This window comes from Colobus angolensis, unplaced genomic scaffold, assembly GCF_000951035.1.
Source record: "Colobus angolensis palliatus isolate OR3802 unplaced genomic scaffold, Cang.pa_1.0 Scaffold61, whole genome shotgun sequence".
NCBI classification, from domain to species: domain Eukaryota; kingdom Metazoa; phylum Chordata; class Mammalia; order Primates; family Cercopithecidae; genus Colobus; species Colobus angolensis.
The window spans coordinates 7,671,268-7,698,011 of NW_012119710.1; the positions used below are offsets into that span (position 1 = coordinate 7,671,268).

At 43.9% G+C, this 26,744-nt stretch overlaps 2 protein-coding genes across 2 annotated transcripts in view; one reads left to right on the forward strand and one right to left on the reverse strand.

Moving 5' to 3' along the window:
* DTX4 (deltex 4, E3 ubiquitin ligase) overlaps positions 1-12,476 on the forward strand; it is a 35,612-nt gene extending 23,136 nt beyond the window's left edge. Inside the window, exons 8-9 of the mRNA XM_011963494.1 lie at positions 3,981-4,070; positions 8,996-12,476. Coding sequence (XP_011818884.1) covers positions 3,981-4,070; positions 8,996-9,229 — 324 coding nt within the window. The 3' untranslated portion in view covers positions 9,230-12,476. The remainder of the gene's footprint in view (positions 1-3,980; positions 4,071-8,995) is intronic.
* A 338-nt stretch (positions 12,477-12,814) lies between these two features.
* On the reverse strand, positions 12,815-17,344 carry MPEG1 (macrophage expressed 1). Its single transcript, XM_011963495.1, has 2 exons — positions 14,233-17,344; positions 12,815-14,149 (listed from the first exon to the last, which is right to left on the reverse strand). Exon 1 carries the CDS (start codon positions 17,234-17,236, stop codon positions 15,086-15,088), a length of 2,151 nt encoding a protein of 716 aa, XP_011818885.1. The 5' UTR covers positions 17,237-17,344; the 3' UTR covers positions 12,815-14,149; positions 14,233-15,085.
* Positions 17,345-26,744: the final 9,400 nt, after the last annotated feature.

Here is a 26,744-nt window from a genome sequence, read left to right on the forward strand (position 1 = left end):
TTGTTTGGCATCCTGCATTTTTCAGTTAACTATATAGTCTGTAGATCTTTCCACATCCGTATAGAGAGAGCTTCCTCGTTCTTGTGTCTGTGTAATCATCCATTGTATAAATGTACCACTATTTGCATTCAGCAGTCTCCATTTGATGGGCATATGGATTGTTGCCAGTCTTTGGCTACAACAAATAATGCTGGAATGAATAACCTTGTACACATGCGAATATATCTGTAGAATAATTTTCCAGAAGTGGAATTTCTTTGTCAAACGGTATTTGCACTTGCAATTTGATAGCTATACTTGGCTTTGATTTTGGTGGGCATTACTTTCCTCTTTTGATTCTTTGAAAGACAGTCCAGAACAAATTTGAACACTATTCCTGCCAGTAAATGCAAATGTGGCACCTTCCTTTACACAATGAAGCTTTTTCTGAGTGTTCTGGGGCATTGACTGTATGCATTTCTTTAGCAAATATTAATTCCTCTTTTCCTCCCTCCTAGTTTTCTTCTTCCATTTTGTCTTTTATTTAACAAACATGTGAGTGTGGACTATGGTCCAGACATGTTCTAGACATTGGAGAAGCAATGAGCAAAGTAGACGCAATCCTTGCTCCTTGAAGCCCCTATTCTAATGGGGCCAGGAAGGCCATAAAGGAAACAAATGAATAAACAAGGTACTTCCAGATAGCGATCATCGATGTGGAGGAAATAAAACAGGAAGTTGTGATAGCCTGCAGAAGAAGTGAATAAATCGTGGTTCTTCCTGGAGGGGCTTACCAGCCAGTCAGGGAAGATAAATGTACATCACTAATAAAACCTCTGAGATGCAGTGTAGACAAAGTGAGAACACAGGTCTTCAAAGTCCGACGGACTGGGTTCTACTTCCTGGCTGAGTCTTTGTTAGCTGGTGCCTTTAGCCCAGGGGTTCCCAACCCTCAGGCCACAGAAGAGCATGCACAGCAGGAGGTGAGTGGTGGGTGAGCCAGTAATACCACCTGTGCTCTGCCTTCTCCAGATAAGTGGCAGCCTTAGATTCTCATAGGAGCACAAACTCTATTGTGAACTGCGCATGCGAGGAATCTAGGTTGCACCCTCCTTATGAGAATCTAATGCCTGATGATCTGTCACTGTCTCCCATCACCCCCAGATGGGACCACCTAGTTGCAGGGAAACAAGTTCAGGGCTCTCACTGCTTCTTCATTATGGTGAGTTGTATAATTACTTTATTATATATTACAATGTAATAACAATAGAAAGAAAGTGCGCAATAAATGTAACGCTCTTACATTATCCCAAAACCATCCCCCACCACCCCGGTCCATGGAAATGTTGTCTTCCACAAAACCAGTCCCTGGTGCCAAAATGGTTGGGGACAGCTGTTTCAGACAACAGGCCCTTGACCTTTTGGAGCCTGATTTCTTCACCTGCACAGCCAGGAGCCCAACTGGCAGAGGTTTGGTGAGAATGGGAGATAACGTTTGTCTATGCATATTGAAGGAAAAGCACAGTGCCAAGGTGCTCCACACCTGGTTGTCAACATTATTTTAGGTCCTGCTTGTCATGGTAAAGAGGAGGGCTTATGTCTGTCTGTCTGGGAGGGTCAGAGGAGACTTTCTAGTGCAGGGAATTCTCTACTTGAGTCTAGAAAGACATGAATAAATGGAGGAGAATGTTTTTAGTGGGAGGAGGTAAGAGGGTTGTAGAGGAAAAATTTGAGTATCAAAGGACAAGAAGGAAGGGTTTAATTTGGGGCTCAAGACTTGGAAGGAAGTACAAGGAGGAAGCATGAAGGAGGTGCAGGGAGAAGACTAGGCCATGAGGGAGGTTGCATCCAGATCATAGAAGGCGGTGAATACCAGGGCGGGGGTCATGGATTTTACTCAACAGTTATTGGGTGTGCAGTTAGGAGTATGGACCACTGTGTGATTGGAATTATGCTCTAGGAAGGCTAGTTAGGCAAAAGAGTCGGGGATGGCCAGAGGGAAGAAGACCAATTAAAAGACCACTGCCACAGTCCAGGCCCTAGGAATGGGGCTCGAACAAGGGAAGGCCAGGATAAGGAAGAGAGAGATACGGTTGGATATGGAGTCAGGTGAGACTTCTCAAGTGTCTCAGAGGCAGTGAGTCAAGGTGATACAGACATGAATGAAAAAAACAGGACTTGGGAGAAACAGCCAGTGGTCTGGTGAGCAGAAGAGCAGACCAAAGCTTGCAAAGACAAACGTGGGGCTACCATTTCCTCCAGGATTAAAGAGCAGAGAGTCCGCACTAGGGGTTAGAGGTGGCGCATGCTGCCTTGACGGGTGCCGTGGTGGCTCCTCCTGAAAAACCCAAGCTCGTATCAAGGGAAATGCAGCTCTCCACTGTTAGGATCTACATTCATCCTTCAGTGTAAGTAGCAGGACACTCAATGCCATGTCACTCAAGTTTCCAGGGACCACACAGGCATGCGCCTTTGTGAGGAGTGGAGACCTTCAAGCTCTGCATTCACTGCAGAGAACCATTCCCTTGGGGAGAAACTCTGGGTTGGGCTGAGGCAGAGTCGTGACTGCTCCACTTAGCAACGAGCTGGGAGGGCACAGCCGTGTTGGGTCAGTGCCAGGCAGGCGTCTGAGTTGGCCACACAAGCGACAGTCCCAGGCAGATCAGGAGCAGTCAGAGCCATGGTTAGAATTGGCCTTTCAGTCAGGCAACTTGATTTAGAAACAGCCGGGGCCATGGGTAGGTTGTAAATTTGTAGTGATTTCCTATGAATGTAAAATTCATAAATGCTGCATTCTGCATCTGCAAGAAGGCATTGTTGCTTCTTTCAGCTCACGGTGACCTCTCCCTTCTCTGAGACCCCGTTGCATTTACTGCGTCAAACCATAGGTGATCTTGAATCAGGTTAACTATTTAAGAAAATGGAAAACCACAGAATTTCTTATGATTTTGGAACCATGGTCCATAATAAGAGAGAAAGAAAAATCTGGGTTTTTTTCTTTCGTTTTTTCATTCATTTGTTCTTCCACACTCATTCATTTATTCAGGCAGGACATATTTGCTGATCATGTACATGAGAGCATGGAAGTATCAGTTTTATACTGGTTGAATCTAGAAGGTATTTTTAAAGAGGGTTCCATTCCTGAGGGGGTCAAGGATGCTCAGAAATCATAGACAAACCTTTGAGAAAACTTGCCGCTTTTCATGAGCTTCTCAAAGGGGCCTGTGGACCCATTCTGGGCACTGATTAGGAAACCTGTTCTCACTCAATTGTTCTTCAGTTTTTTTCTCACCCAGTGGCCTGAGACTGCCTACTTAATAGGGTATTGGGTGGCAATAGCTGAAATGCTGTTAGAAGATTTTTAGTCCTGACTATCCCAATTCCTATTGTTAAAGAAGAAAACAAACAAAAACCCATAAGGACAAAAGAGAAAATCCACAAGAATCATTCAGAAAATTCTCTTGGCCTGCCTCGTAGCTTGGAGACACTTTCTTTACTCTGAGTAGTTAAAAATCCAGAGTGTGCCTCAGGAAATCTGGGCTTCAGTTTTAGCAAAGCCGCTAATGTTACAGAAGCCACTTATCTTCTCTGCACTGCAGATTTCTTCTTTTGTAAGACAATAGATGATGAAGATGATGGACAATGATGTTAAACATTTACTGAGCTCTTACTACTCATCAGGCACCGCTCACTTAACATTTATAACAGCCCCATAAGGGAAGGACTCTGCATCATTCCTGTTAGAGAGAGGGGGAACAAAAGCCCCAAGAGAGGGTTCCAGCTAACAGGGTGGGAGGTAGCAGCTCTGCATCCAAACCCAGGTCTAAGGACACAGAAACATGTGTTAAATGACCACTCACAGTGCTTTCCGGGTCTGTTCTCTCTTGAGGCGCTGTGGGAATTATTATTATCATTATTATTGAAATTATTCACAGCCTAACCCGCCTCTTATCAGAAATATTTTGAAAAATGCCATTTGCTTGCTTGCTTTCTGCTTCCAGGGACCAGAACACCCGAATCCTGGGAAGAGTTTCAGCGCCCGAGGCTTCCCACGACATTGTTACCTTCCGGACAGCGAGAAAGGGAGAAAAGTAAGACTGGAGGTTTCCACACAGAACTAGGTTTTAGAATAGATTGGGCAGTTTACTTTTATATCAAGGCCTAAAGTTTTACTTCTTACAATGCACAGACCAAACAGAACTGTGTCTCTTTTAACACTAGATGCACATAGTAGCAAGGTCAAGTTTGAGTCAACCATAGGTGGGGTGGCTACGATTCGAATTTTTTTTTTTTGCAGGTGGGTGGGAGTAGGACATTTAGTTTGTGTATTAGCCTGTTCTCACGCTGCTAATAAAGACATAAATGAAACTGGGTAATTTATGAAGGAAAGAGGTTTAATTGACTCACAGTTCCACGTGGCAGGGAAGTCCTCACAATCGTGGCAGAAGATGAAAGGCAACTCTTACATGGTGGCAGTCAAGAGAGAATGAGGGCCAAGTGAAAGGGGAAACCCCTTATAAAACCATCAAATCTTGTGACACTTACTCACTACCACGAGAACAGTATGGCGGAAACCGCCCCCATGATTCAATTCTCTCTCACTGGGTCCCTCCCACAGCATGTGGGAATTATGGGAGCTACAATTCAAGATGAGGTTTGGGTGGGGTCACAGGCAGACCGTATCAGTTTGTTTCCTCTCTAGGGTATTACTGGCAATAATTTATCTATTTTAAGATCCTGTGTCTAGAGTCCTGCTGCTTAAAAGCTGGTCCTGGAACCAGCACCAGTGGTACCACGTAGGAGCTTGATAGAAACACAGAACCAGAAGCCACTTCATCTTAACGAGATGCGTAGCTGATCTGACAACACATTGAAGCTTGAGAAACACTGGTCTGGGATAGGGATCTTAATATGTAGAGTATTTTCTTTTTATGTACTTTCATATCATTTGAATTTTTCCCAAAAGGGCAGAGAAAACAATCATTGGATTTCTGGATTCCTAGTGATTCATGATTAGGCTTCCGTGGTTCTATGAGCTCTAAAATTCGAATTAAAAATGTATGTTTGTATTTCTACAGATGAGGCCAGAAAATAGTTGGATTTTCAAAATCTTTCCTGATTTCAAAAGGAGTAGGAACCATTGATCTAAAGGGAGTACTGGGGGGGGAATATTGGACAAGATGTATTTTAGTGAGCTTTCTGTCCAAATTTCTGCAGCTTACTTCAACAAGCGTTTATTTGTCATGCACTTTGCATGTCAGCAGCTATGGCCATGTTGCTGCTGTGGGTCAGTGTCTTAGTCTGTTCTGGCTGCTGTAACACAGTACCGTAGACGGGGTGGCTTATAAACAATAGACACTTACGTCTCACAATTCTGAAGCCTGAGAAGTCCAAGGTCAAGGCGCTGGCAGATTTAGTGTCTGGCTAGGACTTGTTCATATGAACCTATCCTGGTTTGTCAATGGTGCCTTCTCACTGTGTCCCCACATGGTAGAAGGGGGCAAGGGGTTTCTCTGGGGCTTCTTTTATAAGGGCACTAATGTCATCCATTTAGGGTTCTGCTGTCGTTACCTAATCACCTCTCCAAGGACCCACCTTCTAATACTGTCACCTTGAGGGTGAGGATTTCAACACAGCAATTTGGTGAGGACACATATTCAGACCGTAGCAGCAGCTTCAGTCGGCTCCATGTGTCTTCCTGTTCTGGAGCCCAGGTGGAAGGAGCAGCCCTTCTGTGGCCCATGCCCTTCCCATGGAGGGGACAGAGGACAGAGAACCCAGGTGGAAGTGTGTAATCCCATTTAGAGCTCCCGGATGCTTGTTACTTCCACTCACCCTTCACAGGCCCCAACAAGTCCTGGGCAAGCCAAATAAGGGGTGGGATGGTGACCTTTCTACAGGGAGGCCCTTTGGGTTTCATGTCAAAGGGTATGGATATGGTCTCCCCCTACAGGTGGAAAGCAGGTATTTTGGAAGAAATAGACAATCAACCACACAGAGAAGTTGTGCGAGTGCAGTGTCCCCAGATTAAGGGTCAGGACTATCCCTGATACTGTGTACCTTGAAGAGCCAGATTTCTGTGCTTGAGCCCTGGAGCTACATCCCAACTCTTGGTGAAATGTCTCTACTGTAAAGCCCTGCAGTTAAAACTAGAATCCTGTTGCCAAGAGCTGCTTTTCTTCCAGGCCTCCCTCTTTATGTTAATGACATACTCAGAGTTCCTGGTACCCAGATGGGCACATGAACCTGTTCTTATCCACCTGTTCTTATCCACCGCATCTATTTAGCTCATTCCTCCCTGCACTCACTGCCTTCCAAACCACTAGACTCCTTTTCTAACCCTGCCACTGCCAACATAGATAAGACTTCTTCATCTTTTACCTGCTACCAGGTTAGTTATCTCAAACAGTTTCTAGAATCAAGCTTTTTGTGCATAAAAGAAATAAAATAAAGAAACAACAAAGTGCAGTCTTCTCAGCTTGACATATAAGACCTACTACAGTGTGAGTTAAACCTTCTCCTCACACCAATTTCTCATCCTTATCCTTCACATCTGCTGTTCCAGGAACCTAACATTGGACTTCATTGTAGATTGAGGTATAATTAGAGGATGGGCTTTGGAGCCAGACCAGCCTGGGTTCAAGTCCCATTTCTGCCATTTACTTGCTGTGGGAACTGGTTGGCTTCATGTCTTGAAGTCTCAGTTTCCTGATCTGTGAAACAGTGGTGATAATTTCCATCTGTATGGACAGGATGTTGGAAAAATTAAATGAAAATATCATTTGTAAAATGCACAGCACAGTGACAGCAATTGTAATTTATCCATGCCTTGGGTTTATATTTGTTTACTAGGTCTGCACATCCTTCTCTATTAATATACCCCAAATCCTTCCCTTCCTTTACTACTCAGCTCAGAAGCAACCTCCTCCATGAATTCTAGACTGATTCCCATCTGAGAGTCAACAGAGTGGTGATTCAGACCATGGGCTATGGAGTCAGGCAGTCCTGAAATCAATCCCTTAACCACTGCCCCCAGCCACTTACTAGCTATAAGACCAAGGCAAGTCTTTTACCTTTTGAGCCTCTGTTTCCTTGAGAGGGATAATGAGAGTCCAGTTTTCAGTCATTTAATGGCATGGATATCATTATTATTAGACAGCTTCATCATCATACAAACATCATAGAGTGTACTCACACAAAACTAGATGGAATAGCCTATTACACAGGTAGGCAATATGGTATAGCCTATTGCTCCTAGGCTACAGACCTGTACACCATGTTATTTTATTGAATACTATAGGTAGTTGTATAATGGTAAGTATTTGTGAATCTAAACATTGAAGACTTATAGTAAAAATACAGTATAAAAGATAAAAGTGCTGTATCTGTATAGGGCACTTACCATGAATGGGACTTGCAGGACTGGAAGTAGTTTTGGATGAATCCGTGAGTGAATATGAAGGCCTAGGACATTGCCATACACTACTAAAGACTTTATAAACACTGTACACTTAAACTACACTAAATTTATATACAACTACTTTTCTTTCTTCAATAATAAACTAACCTTAGCTTATTGTGACTTCTCCATTTAAAAATCTTTTACTTTTTTTAACTTTTGACTTGTTTGTAACAACACAGCTTAAAACGCAAACACATTGTACAGCTGTAGAAAAATATTTAATCCTTATTCTATAAGCTTTTTTATTTTTAAAACTTTATTTAATTTTTTTTTTACTTTTGCAACTTTTTGTTTAAAATGAATACATGAACATAAGCGTTAGCCTTGAACTACTCAGGGCAGAATCATCAGCATCACTGTCTTCCACCTCCATATCTTATCCCGCTGGAAGTCCTTGGGGACAGTAACAAGAATGGAACTGTCATCTCTTATGATAACAATGCCTTCTTCTGGAATACCTCCTGAAGAAACTGCCTGAGGCTGTTTTACAGTTAGCTTTTCTTTTTGTAAATAAGTAGGAGTGCACTCTACAATCATGATTAAAAGTACAATATAGTAAGTACTAGGGCAGTAGGAATTTCTCAGCTCTATTGTAATCTTGTGAGATCACCATCGCATATGTGTTCAGTCATTGACCACAATGTCACTATGTGTGGCACATGGCCATACCTGTATCATCTGATTATATATAACGATTACATGTCCCAATGCCCAGCACTTAGAAAGTAAGCACTCAGGAAATAGCAGCTCATATTTCTAATGTCTGCTTTTATTACTAATACTATTATGGTTTCCTCTCCTCCAGCCTGTACCATGTTTACAGTAGTTCAGTTTTGAACCCAAGACATTTGCATTGGATGCTTTTTCTTCATGCTGGACACTACTCTGACCAAGGCCTGGAACAGGGCATTAGGCATTGGTCTTGCTCAACAAACGTTTTTTAAATTTAACTGATTTAGAACATTCTGCAAGCCCCAAAACTTTCTTTGAGCCTCAGTTTTCTCACCTCGAGAAAGTCAAAGTGCTCCAAGATGTCACTAGAGAAATATTGCACAACTTCAGCTTTGGGTAAATTAATACTACATTGAGGTAGTGGTGATGGTAATGAAGGGCAGAGCTTCAGAAGTTCTCAGATCATAAGCACCTTCAACTCCTAGATCCTATCTTTGAAAATGCAGCTGTTATGTTCGCAGATAACATTTATCAATTAGCACGCTGTAGGCACTGGTGTGAAAATACTTTTCATGTAGTGTACAGTAAGATGTTCACAACATTTAGAGGCAGATTGTACCATTGCCATTTCATAAATAAGAAAATTAATGTTCAGAGAGGTGCTATAACTTCTCCAAGGTCACACAGTTATTCAGTGACAGAGCCGGGACTCAGCCTGTAGCTCCCAAACTCCAAGTCCAAATCTCTTTCTTTCCCCTGGGCGCTTAGGGTATCATGATGCAGGAAGAGATGGGGCCCTTGGGAGGATTCTCTACCATCCAAGGGATAGTCTTTGACTGCCAGTTAATGTCTGCTTTTCATAACCCACTTTTGTCCCTCTAGGTTCTGAAGCTGCTGCTCGTGGCCTGGGATCGCCGCCTAATTTTTGCCATTGGCACCTCCAGCACCACGGGGGAGTCAGATACCGTCATCTGGAATGAGGTCCACCACAAGACAGAGTTTGGCTCTAATCTCACTGGCCATGGCTACCCAGATGCCAATTACCTGGATAATGTGCTGGCTGAACTGGCTGCCCAGGGCATCTCTGAGGACAGCACTGCCCAGGAGAAGGACTGAGGCCAGAAAAGCTTTGAGGTGGGAGGGGCCGTGGGGACTGCAGGACAGGAAGTGAGGAGAGTGAGTCAATGTAGAAGAAGTTGGTGTCCTGCCCTCCCAAATTTCTATCCTCCCCTCCTGCCCTGTGTCCACCCCTCATCCCTCCCAATCACAGCTGGAACCAGACTGAATATAGCGACATCATTCATAAACCTTATCCAACACAAAGGGAGAGGGGATGAGGGCCATCCTGGGTCTGTTCCCATGGAGTTTTTGGTGCTGGGTAGGCAAGAATCCCCTCCCTACCCCACCTCCCAAGTAGGGGCATGGTCAGCACACCTGGCTTATGGGCAGTGCCTGGGCACTCCATACCCTGGCTTTGGGAAGCCGGGGTTTCTTGCCTCAGCCGGCTTCTTGCTATTTCCACTCTGCTTTGAGAGTGGAGTTTCTGCTATTCTCCCTCTGCTGGAGCCAGGGAGCTCTCACTGTGCAAGGTTGGGGGGGCAAAGGGGTGAACCGCTAAACTGCTGTGACTTCAGAAACAGATGCCTTGGTGTAGAGGGAGGAAGCACTCCTTCCCAAGAGGGTCAGAGAAGGAAAAGCCTCTGGGAGCACATTCCGCTCTCATCACAGTCCTTGGCTTCTCTGGGCCCTCCTCTCCTCCTCACAGCTCTGACCTGTCCAAAGAGGCATCTGGTTCTCTCATGTGGATGGATGGACTCTGGGGTTCCTCTTTGGGGTGGCATCCCATGATGCTGTTTCTAGCCCCTCTCTGATCAAACCAGAGCCTGCATCCCACTGAGCATCTGAACTGTCCTCAGGGAGAGGAGCCCACAGCCTTCTTCCCAACTCATTCTAGACCAGCTCAAAGATTCCATGAGTTTCATCAAGTCACTGTGAGTGGAGCCCATGCTGGGCTCTGTGCCCTCTGTGTCTGTGCATGCGTGTGTGGGGGCGGGGGAGGGGGCGTGTGTGCATCGCTGGGCCAGCTTGATGGGAAGGCCCGTCATGTCCCTGCACTCTGTTTTGCAAGATGCCAAACCCCAATTCTGATGGGGCTCCAACAGCCAGGCTGTGGTCCTTTGACGTTCCTCACCTGTTGCCAACCTATCCCACAGAGAACTGAAACCCCAGTGGAGACAGAACTGTGCCTGGGGAGATGCAAGGAGGTGAGGGTTGGACTCGTCCTTTTATATTTCTTTTCAAGATTGGAGCAGAGCTCATCTCCATCCAGTCCTGTTTCTATGAAGGCTTCAATCTGTTTCCATGCAAATTTGCTAATCAGAGCCCAGAGCTGCTGGGTCCCTCATCTCCCTCATCTGTTATAGATTGACTTAGAGCAGGGAGAGAACCTCTTTAGCTCATTCCTAATGGGGTTGGGACCACGGTACGGTCTAGTCCAATCTGCATCTTGGTTTTGTCCCAAGACCCTGTCTCCTCCCCAACATTCTTATTGCCTTTGGCTCCCAGTAAGGAATGAATTGGGGGCCAGGGAGGAGAAAAGGGGGGATTCAAGAAGGGAAACCGAATTCCCCCTTTGAAAGTGGGTTCTTTGAACTATGTGTTTGGGGGAAGTTCCTCTGGATACTAATTTGAATTTATATACCTCATGTTTTGGGGGTTTGACGTATATATATATATGCATATATATTTCATAATACTTGGAAGGTTTTTGATGCTAGAAAAATGGAAACAAGAAAACCTTCAAAAATGGTACTTTGATGGGAACCGGAGGCCAGGCTTTCATAAAAGCCAGCCCCATAGCTGCTTGCTGTTAGGCCTCCAGCCATTTTGACGTGGGTGTGGATAGTCGATTCACCTGCCTGTCACCCAGTTCTGTGGATGTGCTGGTGCTGAGCCTTTGCTCTCTTTCCAAATGGCTACAGGGATGTTGATCAGCTCCACCAGAGGGAGCTCTGATGGGAGGAATTGTTCTGCCATCTTGTCCCTGTGTCTCCTGTCAGCAGGCAGCCATTATATCTCACCAGCAGACCAGGAGACTGGTCCCGAGCTTACTGCACCACAGGGCAATTTCCTGCCATAGTCAGGAAGGAAACCCCTGAACTAAATGGAAGAGGCATCCCTGCGGTGTTTAATGTCACACCCATGCCCTTTGTCAAGTTACCATGTGCCAGAGATTACTTGGAGAGCCTCATGCCATCTCTGCCTTCAGAGCACTGGTCAAGTATCTGCTGAGCTTCTTGGCTGCAAGGGTGCAGAAATAGGCTGAGGGTTCTTGGGAAGAAAGACACGATGAGGCAGTAGGAGGTGGGGAAGAAAAGAAGACAGACTTTCACAATGGAATTAGGCAGTGGGGAGAGATCAGTTTCCTCACATCAGGGAGAAGAAGGTATAGGTGGGGAAGCGGGTGGCCAGGAGCAGAAAGAAGCGGACTCAAGATGGAAAGGGAGCCGCTGTGCACGTGGCAATACCACTTGGAGAGGTCGTCTTCATACCTTCAAGCCTTTTCCCCTGGGCTTTTGATTATGTCTGTGCCCAATTTCTTGTCCTCTCTGCAGATGCCCAGTAGGGGCTACCTCATTCTCGTGCTGTTCTTGTTTGGCTTTCTGGGCAGTAGGGATCTTGAATTTCCTTTCTAACACTGTGCCAGGCAAGGCAGGGAGCATTCCTCTGCCCTTTCTTTTGTGCCAACCTGGAAAGGTGCGGTCTAGATTTCAGTGAGAACCCTGCCAGCCGAGCCCTGTGCACCCACTACCTTAACACAGAGTGTTTTCCCAACAGAAGCCCTGCTGTGTTCTCCTGGCCCAAGTAGGGGATTCCATGCCTTCCCTTTCATGGTCTTAGCACCAGCAGCCTAGTTTCTCCCTTCCAGAGTCTCCAGGGATGACGAATTGGATTGGAGACACACCTCATCAGATGCTCATCCCCTAAAAGGTTAATTGTGTATTTGTGGCTGCGTGTGCCTTTGTGTTTTCATTCTCTCTCCATTTTTGTAAAATTTGGTCGTCTCTGTGGTTTTATACTTGGTCAAAAGTACTCATCTTGGTATTGCACTGTTGTATGCATGAGAAAACTGGGGGAAGGCTCATGTGGTACAAGAAAGGACCCCTGACCCCTTTCCTTCTCTGTGGTCCCCGGCATTAGATTGGGGGTTCTGGGAGAGGCAGGTGAATGTCCTAAGTGAATTGTTCTGTTTGTAACCGGAGTGCTTTGAAGTCTTTGGTGTTGCTCTGTGAGAGGACATCGCCACCTGGTGCTCATGAGGTGTCTGTGCCGAACAATAAATGGCAGATGAACAACCACAAAATTGTTGCTGTTGTTGGCCTTCTGCTTTTTGTAGATTAGTGCACCTGTCTGTGGGGGATTTGGGTTACCTCCCTGAGTCTGTAAGCAACCATAAGCCCTTCCACTGGATGCGGGAAACCCCTCCCCCACCACTTAAAAACAAATTTTCCACATATTACCCACCCACACATTTGACCTGGCTAGACTCTTCCTGCGACTAAAGGAACAGACCACATGGCCAGGAAAATGAGTAAGTGAATGTGTGGGAGAAAAAAACACTTTTAAAATCACGAATATTCACTTTTAAAGGTCCCTTTGCCTGACTACAATATATTATGTGTTTAAATGGTTTACAGGCTGTTGTTTCTCAAATAAATGTTTAATGTTAATCATCCCCAAACTGAAAAGAACACAAAAATAAAATGCAAATGCAGAGCCACCTTTGTCACCCAAATCTGTGTCTATTTCTGATAGTCCATGGGATGAGGTTTTCTTGAAAGCCAGGGTTGGTCTACCCACAGACCCCAGCCTAAGACCACCAGTTAGGAACCCAGGACTCAGAAGGCAGAGCCTGTGAGCTCTTCCATCCGGGATCTGACTCTGCAAAATGACTTGATGAATGCAACTGGCAGACTCCCATGTTCTAACTTCACATGCATGAGCTGTTGGACAGAGAGTTCCTTAGTACATATTTTAATGCATAGTTATGTGCAATCTTGTTGGTAGAAATATAAATTTGCAAGGAACTTTTCATTTCAATACACAGCGCATTAAAAGCCTAGGAATTTGGGGCTGTATTTTTCCTTTCTGACTCAATAATCTTCAAAGAATTCATAGGAAAGTCAGTATTTGCAGACAAGTGGTTAACTTGGCTAAAATGTACAAAACACCCAGAACCCACAAAACACTCAGAGGTTTAGGAGAATGTTTTAATGCTTAAAAGGCAGGATTAAGTGAAGAGATTAAAGAAATCAGTGTCCCTGGCTGGGCAGTCAAGAGATCAGGGCTCAGAGTCTGTGACTCCCTTCTCTGTGTCTCAGTTGGAAATGAATGAGGATCCTGGTTCCCACCTTCCTACACGCTGTGATGCTTCAAACTCCTTGGTGAAGGGCCTCTTCTCAGCCCAAGATTTTGATTGTGAACATTAACAAAGAGAACAGTCATCCTCCACAGAAGATAACTCATTAATGACATTTGATTCAGTGAATAAATATAGTATTTAAAAAAATATTGTAGGGAGATCATGAAAGTAGTGGAGGTAATTGCAATCAGGAGAGATTGGTATTAACATTGAGCAAAGTCCCAACTATTGCCGGATGACAATGATGCATCCTGCTAGATGCCCCAGGGCTCTCAGCCTGGAACTGAAATAAATGGGTTACAAGTGCTGCTGGATGCCTTTTTCAGTTCATTTGAAAACATGGCATGTCAGTTCCCTTTCTGCTGGAAAAAAAAAGTAGCTTGCATAATTGGTGATAACTACTCTGTTTGGATTCTACAGTGTAAGTAATACTTAAATGTGGTCTTACTTTAACTTCTTGCCTGTTTTACCCCCAGAACAATGCAGACTTATTGAAATGTGGAGTGTGTGTGTGTGTGTGTGTGTGTGTTCATATAACAGGAGGACAGGAATAGTAAGGACCCAGAACAATGCAGACTTATTGAAATGTGGGGTGTTTGTGTGTGTGTGTGTGTGTGCATGTGTGTGTGTGTTCCTATAACGGACAAGAAACGTAAGGACCTAGAACAATGCAGAATTACTGAAATGTGGGGTGCATGTGTGTGTGTGTGTGTGTGTGTGTTCATGTAACAGGACAGGAAAGGTAATGACCATCCATGGAAGATGAAGCAGTAGTACTCAGCACCAGAATTTTTTTCAGTTTTTACCCATCTGTCATTACTCCTTGTCTCCAAATCATCCCTTCCTCTTTGACTCACTAATAGAAGTTTACAAGTTAAAATATTTTCTGAGGACTTGATGACACCAGTCAGAAGTCCAAGAGTGGTCTGGTGTAAGGGAGTGTTCATCAAGGGGCAGCTGGAAAAAGTGGAATCGGCACAGGCAACATCTTTCTTTTCAGTATTTGAGGTGACTCCGAGTAGATAACAGTCTGTCAACATAGAGCCCTCACAGTTAAAAAGCAGTAACCAAGCAAGACTCGTGTCTTTTCGGGACTCTTCTGGGCTCTAAGAGTGTGAAATTCAGACAGCTTTTTAAAAATCAAAATAAAGGGAGGGTAGTTGTTACAGGCAGAAACTCTTAAGAGCTCACAAATTGGAAACAACTGCAAACTTCAGAGTAAATTCATGGCTTCCAAATCCAAATGTTAGCATTCTCCCTCCTCTATTTTTACACAAATGCATTCAGGTGAAGACAGCGACACACACTGGGAAAGGACATCTGCTTCCTATTTTAGTCCCAGAATGGCTTTTGCTTCTACTCCCAACTGTTCCCTCTCCCCAATCCCACCCTTATCCATGTAACAGTGTGAATTTCCTGGCCCAGAGACTTGAACAAGAAGTCACAAATATACCTACTTTTGGTTGTACATGCCATTTCAATGTTTAGGAAAACAGAGTGGTCAGCAGTGACCACACTGGAGATGAGAGAAACCATTTTCGGGGAGAGATTTAAGCTGGACTCTGCCCCTGCTCTTCGTCAGGCGTGTCTCCAGTTGCTGCAGTGCCTGGAACCAAACTCTGCCTTTCCTCAATTTCCTGATATGCTTTCTTCTTGAACTTCCGGGTGCCGTAGATGGCCAGGGTGATAACAAGAGCCAGAATGGTGGTGACCCCCACTGTGACCCCAGCTGCAGCCCCTCCTGACAGACCACCACCATCTCCATGGATGACATTCATGGCCCTCCGCAGCTCTATCGGCTCTCCCAGCCTCCACTGGTGGGTCTGGGAGTCTTTAATCCAGGATCTCGCATTCTCAGAATTGGTCACTATGACAGTATTGGTGGCAGCCTGACTCATGAGGGGTGGCCGGGTGAAAGGTGGGAGCCTGGCAGGGGGCAGGGACCCTCCTGTAAAAAGCCCGGATTTGACACAGTAGGACACTTGGCATCCGTCGCTGATGAGGGCTAGGTGCTGGCTGAAGCCCCCAGGGCACTTTTTCAGAGATGGTGCCTCTAAATCTCTGGATATAGCAGGATCTACCAGGGGGTTCCCAACTGTGCAGCTAAAGAACCCACCAAAGGGGACCGCAAACCTGCTTCCCAACTCATAGTCCTGAGAAACACATACCTTGAGGTTTTCAAAGAGTCTCAGTGGAAAGTAGCCGGCTGGGCATGACTGCGCATTTGTCATGGGGTTTATGCTCTTGCTGCTGAAGAGGCCTCCGAAAAGGAGTCCTGAGTTCTCAGGTACTTGGCTACTGGCCACACACCAAAAAGCCCTAAATTCAGCCTTTGCCACCTGGAACACATCTTCACACACGGTCTTGCAGAAAACAAGGAGAGTGCACTTTCGATGACACTCCAGGTGGTTGTAACCCTCCTCGTGGATCTGGGATAGCAAGTGCACTGGGGAGTAGCCAGAGGGGCAGGAGAAATCACCAGTGAGTGGATTCTTCTGCTCCAACTTTTGGCAGAGGAGGACATCCCTACTCCCTGAGAGCTGAGTGCATTCCTGATAAACCCCACCGAAAGAGAAGTTGGTCATTTTCCCCTCGCAGGAGCCATCATCCATGTTGGCCTGAAAATTGAAGTTGGGAGAATTGAGATCTGTGCAGCCAGGGTAGGTGTTGAACGTGTAATAGCGCTTCACAGCAGTTTCCACCGTCTTTGACACCTTCCTCACCAGGGGTCCTGGCAAGTCAGGCAGCATGTTGGGGTTGATGAAGAAATGCAGCGGCAGGCCAGAGCGGTCGATGGCCACCAGGTGGTTGGTGATACCCTGCTGCCAGACCTGGAGGGTGATGCCTGGGTAAAAAGGAACCCCTCCGATGCTCTGCACCCTGGAGTTGGTTCGGTTTGAGAGGTAGCCTTTGGTGAGGATATTCTGCAACGTATAGTTTTCCTCAAATTTGAAGTTCACGGTGTTTTGGAAGGCAAGTCCAGCAGAGGCGGTCACGGCACTACGACTGCTCTGGCTGTCTTGGAGGAAGGAGGTCTTGATGTGGTCCTCCTGAATAAGAGCAGCCCCAGCGTCGACACTGGTGATGACGTGGGTGCCATAGTTGAGGACCAGGAGTTCTGCCAGGTAGGTGGCCATCCTCGTCTGGTTGTTCTCTAGACGGTCAGAGATGTCAAGGAGCTCCTTCCTGAAACCTGAGCTTAGCTCTACAGTTGGGTTGATTTTGACTGTGTAGATGAGGTTTCTTACCTGAACTCGGGTAGTTATAGCTTGGTCCTTCACTTGGAGGGTCTTCATCCTCTGGAACTCAGCAGAGAACTTGCCATTGACTTTGGAAAAAAGAGAGAGATCTGTGTTGATGGAGTAGGAGGTGCTGCTCTGGTAATTAACCCAAGATTCCAGGATTTCTGAGTTCATCTCCAGGTTGCTCTGTTTCTGGGGAATGGTGAAGATTTCATCAGGGGTGATATACTGTCCATCCTCAGTTGTCCTGCAGTTGGTGTAAGTCAATTCCATAACCCGTCCCATGTCCACATTACGCAGATTGTCCCAGCCCCCTCCAGGTAGGACTTCCAGGACAGGCAGTTTCAAGGCATTCTTGCATTTTTGAACTCCAGCTTCATCTGTCTCTCCCAAAGGCTTGCCTGATGCAGCCCATGCTGCCACTGCCCAGAAGAGGATGGTGGCCCTGAAGCTGTTCATGGCTCAGACAGCCCCGGCCACTTGCCAGCCCTACACAGCGGCCAGCAAGCTTTGGGCAACCTAAAATGTAGAAAACAAAAGCAGATGGTGAAGCAGAAAACTCATCAGTTCTCTAAAAGCTACCAGTTCCTCTTTAAGTTAATTTAATTACAAAATGGGGAAACGAGAGTTGGTTGGAATACTAAAGACCGCCAGTTCTTTGAAGAATTTATGCCATACTGAACATGCAGACACAGCCCTACATGCCTAGCAGTTAACTATCCTAATCTTCCCCCAGCCCTGACTGGTTACTCTGCTGCAGGGACGTGCACTTAGAAAAAAAATCCTGACCCCACACCCTACTGCTTCCTCCACCAGAAAGTTTGGCTTTGCTTTTTGCTCATGCTCTTAGACTTGAGGTTTCATATTTTTCCTGACTGCTGTCTCTCGGAACTCCAACACCAGTTTCCTTTTACTGTATATGCAGAGGCAAATGACCACACCACCCTGAGTGAAACACCCTGGCTCCACCATACCTGTGCAAGCTGTTCGTCAAGGCCAACCCTGGGTTTCCTCTTTGTCTGAGAGTGGAGGCTGTTTCCACAAAAGAAAGGAGTGAAACTCTTGGACACTTGTCCAGTGGGTTTCACTGTTATGAACCATAACAGTTCTGTCTTTGGGGATGGCATTGTCTGGAGCAGAGCTGACGGGACCTGAAGAGGATTCGGTTGCAATATGCTGGGAAACCCCAATTTGCATTGTCCTAAGCATTCAGAATGAGGGCAAGGAACCCCTACAGTGTGTTGTTTTCATTCAGATAGAAATGTTCAAGACAAAACCACACTATAATCTACATTTTGATTTGCCAACAGCAGGTAGGGGCCAAGGAACACGTGTATGTGTACACACATTTATATATCCTCTGCGGGTGTGCATTTTACAGGAAGTCAGTACCTGTTATACCTTTAATTTTTCATTCCATTGCTAAGTGTGTGTAATCAGTTTAGGTGCATAAAAAAGAATGTGGCTCTTCATTACCCAATATTTTTTCTAAAAGCAACAATTTATTTGCTATATCATTAGGAGAATATAATTACATGAGCTTCTTTTCAAGTTCCAATGCCAACTCTATTACAGCCCATAATTTAAAACAATGGTGCCAGGTTTGGTTGAAACCCAACTCTGTTAATTCTTTGGGATAATTAGACTGTGTCTTAGTATGCTTAGTGGTAGCCAGGGAATCCAGAGGACTTAATGAAGCTCCCAATCGCATCCTTAACATTCCCAAGATTATACCATGAATTAGATACAATACTCAGACTGAAAAAGTCATGTTGTAATTCACAGGTATCACTACACCATTACCTGTATGCATCCTGAAGGAAGGTTCCAAGGAATTGAATTCCTCTGTTGGTTATTAATGCAGATAAGAAGTGTTTTTAGAAAGAATGAAGCTAGTTACCTTCCTTCCCAGGCTGGGCTTCACCAGTTATTATCAAAACCATGATGGTGTTCTGTAAATCTAGAAATACTGCATTCTGGGTCTATTTTTTTCTTCCAAGACAGGGTCTTGCTTATTGCCCAGGCTTGAGTGCAGTAGCTATTCACAGACATGGTCCCACGACTAATCAGCATGGGAGTTTTGACCTGCTCCATTTCCAACCTGGACCGGTTTACCCTTCCTTAGGCAACCTGGTGATTTGCTCCAAGGAGGTCACCATACTGATGCTGAACTTAGTGCAGATAACCAACTGGCATAGCACACTACAGCCCAGAACTCATGGATTCAAGCAATCCTCCCACATCAGCCTCCCAGGAATCTGGGACTGCAGTCATGCACCACCACACCTGGCCATTCTGGGTCTATTTGTGCCACCGTTAACATGCTTCTGGGAACTGATACCAGCCACCCAAGAGGGATTAATTTATGAGCGAGTGCCCAGTCTATATTTGACTAGAGAACCAAACCTTTGCACAGGATGTTCTAATTTATAAATCAGTTAGCTATAAATTTATACCTCAGCAGCATGATCCCAGAATTAGAAAAGTGAGAGTTGAATGCCCTTGAGTACTTCCAATGAGTCTGTTGAAATACCTACATACTTCTCTTAAAACTATTTCTAGAATGGTTCATCAAAATTAGAATACTCTCACACTGCTTTGGAGACAAGCTGACAATTTGTTACCCTCTCCTTTCTCTTTAATAGACCCTGTTGAGAGCTCACTCTCCTGAAATGAGAATACAAGCAAGGTTAATACAGACAATTCTATATTCAGGTGTCCCTATGTCTCCAGACGTCCAGTCACTTTATTTTTTATTTCTTCTACAGCTTTTGTCTTCATTTTATCATAGAAAAAAAAATTGAAAATAGCGGAAAGGGCCAACAAGGGTAAAATTACATTGTACCCATAAGACAAAATATTCTGTAGCCATCACAATTATTTAAAACAATTTTAATAACATGAGAAATGCTTATACCATAATGTTACTGGAAAGGGTTTCCAATGCAGACCTCAAGACAGAGTTCTTGGACTTTGTACAAGAAGGAATTCAGGTCAAGTCCACAGAGTAAAGTGGAAGTAAGTTTATTAGAGAAGTAAAGAAACAAAAGAATGGCTACTGCATAGGCAGAGCAGAGGTATGTGCTGCTTGACTAAGGACACTTATTGTTATTTCTTGATTATATGCTAATCAAGGGATGGATTAATCATGAGTTTTCTGGGAAAGAGTTGGACAATTCTCAGAACTGAGGGTTCCTCTCCTTTTTAGACTATACAGGGTAACTTCTGGAAATTGGCAGTCATGGCACTGGTGGAAATATCTTTTAGCATGAGAATGCACTATAATTAGCATGTAATGAACAATGAGGATGACCAGAGTTCACTCTTGTTGCCATCTTAGTTTTGGTGGGTTTTGGCTGCCTTCTTTACTGCATGCTGTTTTATCAGCCAGATCTTTGTCATCTGTATCTGTATCTTCTGCGACCTTCTATCTCATCCCGTGACTTAGAATACCTAACTCTCTGGGAATGAATTCCAGAAAACCCAGCAGGTCTCAGCCTTCTTTTACCCAGCCCTTATTCGAGATGGAGTTATTCTGGTTCAAATACCTCTGACAATAATGTTATGAAAAAAAAGAAAAATAAACATTCAGCATGACCCCAACTATGTACATAACTAGAGGGATGTATGCCAATGCATAGACAGTAATTACATCTGGTTGGGAGGTTTTTCTAAATTATTTTAATTTTTTCCTCTTTTCTGTGTTTTTAGAGTTTTCAACAATGAACATGTATTTATTAACTTGAGAAATTTGTATTCAGAGCCTATGAAGTGCCAAACAATGATGGGTGTTGGGTAATCATCACTTTTGTGCTCAGGAAAATAACCAATGCACACCCATGTAAAAAAAAAAAAAAAAAGAAAGAAGGAAAAGAAAAGAAACAGGTCAGGCAGGATGGCTCATATCTGTAATCCCAGCACTTTGGAAATCCGAGGTGGATGAATCACTTGAGGCTGGGAGTTCAAGACCAGCCTGGCTAACATGGAGAAACCACATCTTTACTAAAAATACAAAAAAAAAAAAATTAGCCACATGTGGTGACGGCACATACCTGTAATCCCAGCTACTCGGGAGGCTGAGGCAGGAGAATTGCTTGAACCCAAGAGGCTGAGGTTGCAGTGAGCCGAGACCGCACCACTGCACTCCAGCCTGTGGAACAGAGTGAGACTGTCAAAAAAAAAAAATTATTTCTGGAATTTTTATATGCCTGAAATGACCCAAAGCCTATGGATTCTGTGACTGCTGTGCTCAAGGAAGTTCTCTTTCCAATTCTCTGGGAAACAGTGAAAGGAGAAGTGCAAATGATGGGAAATTTGGCTTAACTTAATTTTACATACCAGGAGCAGCAGAACTGCTCATAACAGTCACATATGAGGAAGTGGTGACCAGTGCGTTTTACCCACACATTTTCTGGTTTATTCTGTTCACCAGAAATTTCCTTTGCTTTTTCTTATGCTAGAACGCACATGCAGTCACATAACCTCCCCAGATGGCCGCACTTGAGGAGTAATGGCCTGTGGCTAACTCCGATCTTTGATCTCTAAAAGAGGCATCTTGTCCACAAAACCTTTGCATCTGCATTGCTGAAAGGCAATTTCACTTCCTCCAAAAAGAGGCAAGAAGGAAGTCCCACATCTGCTTTCTTTCTCTGTTTGATCCCGTGCAACCTTCTGACACCATCTCATTCAGAGCCAAAGCATGATTCATGTCTGAGGTTCACTCCTGTGTGGGCTTGGAACTAGTCCAGGTGTTTGCTACTTCTGCATTTCACCTGTGATCTCAAATGGGGAGGAAAGTCTAGTTGCATTTGTTGGGACAATTCCCTTTCAGCAGGAATCTAGAACAGTGTGAAAACTGATAGTTAAATAATCACTAACTAGATCAGAGAACTATGGCTTTTATAGACTTTGGAGTGAACTTTGTTACGGAAAATCTGGAAGGTCTCAGTGAACAAAGTAGCAGTATTTTCCTATCCGAACAACTGATTCCTAACCTGATGTTTTAAGAGTTGCGTTGTCAGCTTCTTCTCCTCAGAGGCTCTTTCCACCAGGGTCATTTGGGTACTGACCACAAAACTAAGAACATAGTGATTTCATGACTCCGTGTAATCTGGAGGGTGAAAACAGAAGGCCCATGTAAAATGTTGCATATTCCCATTAAAAGCTAGGCCAGAATTTGATGGCCTAAGCCATTTCATTTCTGTTCTCTATTGGCACTCTTTTTCTTCCTCTCTCTTCCATTTTCCTTGATCCATTTTCTCATCTTCAGTTATTCCCTTTCTGTTCTTTTTTTTTCCTCTTCGGCATTTGCAAATTTAGATTTGAAGGACACATGTCAGTGTGGTACTTCCACTGGACTAAAGAGGAGCTGGTTTGAGGGTGCGAGCCTATAGTCTCAGCTATTCAAGAAGCTGAAGCAGGAGGATCCCTTGAGCCCAGGAGTTCAAGGCCAGCCTGGCTAACATAGTGAGACACTGGGAAAAAAAAAAGCAAGAAAGCAAGAAGGAAGGAAGGAAGGAAGGAAGGAAGGAAGGAAGGAAGGAAGGAAGGAAGGAAGGAAGGAAGGAAGGAAGGAAGGAAGGAAGGGAGGGAGGGAGGGAGGGAGGGAAGGAGGAAAAAGAAAAGAAAAGAAAGAAAGAAAAAGAAAAAGAGAAAGAAGAGACAAGAAAAGAAAAAGATAAAAGAAAAGAAAAGAAAAATAAGAAGGACACCCTGATGTGGCAAAAGCTTAGCCTTTTTAGCCTGTAGGCTTCCACACTCCTATTCCATGTCATGGCAGACATCACTGAGCTGTCATACCCTTGATTTCCTCTGAGCCCTAAGGCTGCCTCAACATCATTCTCAATACAGTTCTCTAGGACATTCTAGTGAAGCCCAATTCATCAATCCATTAAATAAATACTCCTTGAGCAATTGTTATTGGTCATTTGAAGAGTCTAGAGACAGAATAAGCCCTGAGAACCATTATTTCCTCTCCATCTATCCTCCAAGCTATGCTCTACAAGGATTGAGCATTAGGACCAACTCACTTCCCCTGCCCATCTGCCTTCAGGCTTCCAAATAACATTAGCCTAACATAAAAAGTACCTCTTGCATTATCCTTCAGCTGAAAACAATTTAGTATGAAGAGCTTTGCACACACAGGACTGGAAACAGTGAAATTTCTCTTATGTCCTCATTTATCAGTCTCCACTTCTTCCCTCTCATGTAACTTCCTTCTTAAGGAAGATGTGAATAAAAGCAGTGATGGAGTTGCATTCTGCCTCTCTGGATTAACTGCTGTCAGACTTCATATTTCTAAATTTGTTTCATTATTAGGTAACATAAAACCAGTCTCACATTCAATCTTTTCTTCTTTTATGCTGAGATATTCAGATAAACCTTGAGAAAAAGCGAAGTAAAATTGACATTTTTCTTTCTGCCTGAAATAACCATGAATAAGTTAAGGTGGAAACAAGCAATTTAAGTGAGGTGATTCTTCTATCACAGAATTATATAGGATTTGGAGCTAGGTCCTCTCTTGAAATGTTCCAATTGGCTCTTCTATTTATTGGTAATCTTAATATGAGATTAAGAGCAAAGCCTGGATTGTAAGTCTATTCAGTCCCTAAACTTTGTTCTTGCTTTGCTAGTCACTCAAATATCTCAACTGCTAGACTGACAAATATAGATGGAAAATAGAGGTTTCAGAATTGAAATACAGGCAACATTCTGGCTCAATAGATGATTTTGTGCAAGTTCTGGAGTTTCTCTAAGCCTTCATCTTCTCAACTGTGAAACACAAACAATAGGAGTTTCCTCTATACAGTAGATGAAGTTGCTAAGAGGATTGACTGCAATCATCCCTGTAAATCTCAACATGGTCCAGGCAGGAGCTCAATGTATATCAGCTCTCAACTTTGCTTGCTGTACAGTCTTCAGGATGGGAGTCGAAGGAAAGGCATGTTAGAGCATCTCAGAAGCTTTACTTTCCTCCCCAGTTATGGATTTGACAGTATGAGAAGTCATATTGACTCAGAGAGACCACCTGACTATTGTTTACTAATATCCTAAACAAAGGTATGAATTTCTTTAAGAAAAACAATCTGGTTGCAATGCCATCTGGATTAATGGCACTGGTAAATGAGAAGTGATTGGTTGCTTTATCAAAAAATTCATTTTAGGAGTGCTTTACAATGGGGTTGCCAAACTTTTTTCTATAAATGAGAAGCTAGTAAATATTCTAGGCTTCACAATCAAATGGTCTCTGTGGTAACTATCTAGCTCTGCCACTGTAGTACAAAAGTAGGTGATAGGAAAATGAATGACCATGAGTGTGTTCCAATAAATCTTTTTAAAAATAAGTTGAGGCTGGATTTGGCCTACAGTCTGTAGTTTACTGACCCTCAATTTAGAATGATAGAATTATAGAATCCCGTAATTGAAAAGGACCTGTCCTCCCAGCCAATGATTTAACATCCTCCAAAAAAGTCTGACAAAGTGGTCATCCAACCTCTGTTTGGATGCATCCAGAGCTTGAGGGCTCCCTAGCTCCTGTGAAGACAGTTCTGATCTTAAAACACTCCTGCTTCAACTGATCCCAAATGGTCTGTTTGATCTTTTGGTGGCTGATCGCATTCTTCTTCTATGCTGTGGCTGTCTTGGCAGTGATGCTATACATCGTATCCAAGCAAAAGAAGATGGTAGCTTTAGATGACCATGAGCCTAGAGGTCCTGTGAGGATGTGACTGTATCTATCTTGTTTACTGATTAATTGGAATGAATGAGGACCACAATGCAAGGGTCCCAGAGGCCTCCTGTTGGGTCAATTATTTTTTGTTGTTACTGGATTGTGGAGAATTTCAGTGGTTTTCAGGTCAGAGATCAAGATGAATAGGGCAATTGATGTGCTTGAAGAAGCACCAGTTAGCTTTCAAGAAGAAAATATTTCAATATTTCCACAATCCCTCAATGTGGGGATTTTTTTCTGAAGAGGTCCTATATGACCCAGAAGAGTCCTGCCCTATATGATAACTGTGAGGCAGGAGACGCCCAATTTCCTGGGAGAGCCATGAGGCTTTCCTCAATTTCAACCTAAGATAAGTGGGAAATATTTACAAACTTAGAGACAATTTAATATGTAAGAAAATTTTGCAGTAAGCATTAGGAAGTGTTGTAGACGCAACCTCAACTGAAGAGCTATCTTTTGAGGGGCAGGCAAAAAATAAAATGGGTGGGGGCAGTGACTCAAACCTGAAGTGCTCTCTCCAGAGCCTGGGCAGTGCATGCTGTTTATCTAGATTGGGCTACGTCCTAAATTATCCAGGCTAATTTTTGCTTGTCCTCCTATTTCAGTTTAAACATGATTTCTTCCTAGAAGCCACTGTTGAATCCATAGGCCTATGTTGCGAGATAACGATTTATGTGTCTCCCTAGATTCCATCAGCAGCACCAGCTTCCCAAGCCCTTGGCTACTCCCTCTGTGTAGATTCCCAGGTTGTCCTCCATCCCCTCACCTCCAAAACCACTTGCCTCTCTCCCAGGAAGAGGCCTGGGCTCTGGCATAGTCTCCCCCTCCCCAGTGGTTCCTATGCAAGTCCAGCAAGAGTAGGGCTGCTAGATTTAACAAATACAAATTCAGGACACCCAATTAAATTTGAATTTCACATAAACAATGAATTTTTTTTTTAGTATAAAAATGTCTCATGCAATACTTGGGGAATAAAAATCTTATCCATTGTTTATCGAAAATTCAATTTTAACTGAGCATCCAGTACTTTATCTGAAGACCCTAAATATGAAGGCCCTCAAAGAGACTCTGGTTCCTCTCATCATGTCTGAACTCCACTGAAGCACCGAGTCATTGCGTGTGGCATCTGGCTTCTCCAGTGGCTGGCCAGAGGTGCTGCACAGCCTAGTAGTTAAGAGGACTTAATTCCATAGAGCAGTGAACATTGATGAATGAGAGCTGAGATACAGGAGAGAAAAGAGATCCTCTCCTTTCTTCCTTCAATGGACTGTCCCAAGCCCTGGTGGTTACATATGGTCTGGTTAAAGATATTCACCACCTGTGTTTTTCACTGAGCTGCAGTCACCTCAGTAGTACACCCCTTTATATTTGCTTCCTCTCCTTCTCTACCTTGTCTCCCTTGCTCCCTCACATTTGCTGCCCTTGGATTGCACCTCCCAATAAAGCGTTATTAAATGTTAGGGCATTAAATAATACCAGAATCTTCCTCTTACATGCTCCAATAGCACCTCTTGCATTATTACTGTGTATTTCAATTGACTTTTTGTTTGGGTCTCTCCTCGAGTGAATGTAAGCTCTTCAATGGCAGAAGACTATGTCATTGGTTTATCATTCTCTTCTTGGAATGTAGCAGTGTTTGGTACATAGTTTGCTTACATTGAATGAATAAAGACATGAATAAAACAGACAAATCTGACAGTTTTTCTCAAACATTTCCATGGAAAAGCAGGCCATGACTCATTGAGATGGAATACTCAAACTTAAGTAACATTATTATGAAATTTTTGTTTCAATTTACTTCAATATTTTTGAACAGTTACCCTGGGTCTAGTTTGTGCTATTTGTGTTTCTTACAATAAAAGAATTGATTTTCTGGTCTGAAGTTATATCCTTGGTAAACCTGGGATGGTGGGGATAGTGTAAACCTGATGTCTTATATAACGAATTAATTACAAAGCCTAAAGATAGTGCTCCTCTATGCCAAAAGCTTTGGCCTTATTTATATCTGATCTGGTCTTCGAGGCTGTGGCCCTGCATGGCTGAACCCATAGCCAGTTCCATACCCACCTTGCTTCCCATCCATGCCTGCAGCTAGTGAGGCTGGCCTACAGGTACCTGGTCTTACCCCTCTCCCTGTTCCTAACCCTCCTACATAGATATAGAAGACAGAGATTGGAAAGGAAGGAGGAACTATCACAGAACCAGATTTGCCCCAATTGTAATAACACTTTCATTATG

Excerpts from the sequence above, each read along its gene's own strand:
- MPEG1 (XM_011963495.1), bottom strand. The coding sequence starts at position 17,236 with ATGAACAGCTTCAGGGCCACCATCCTCTTCTGGGCAGTGGCAGCATGG.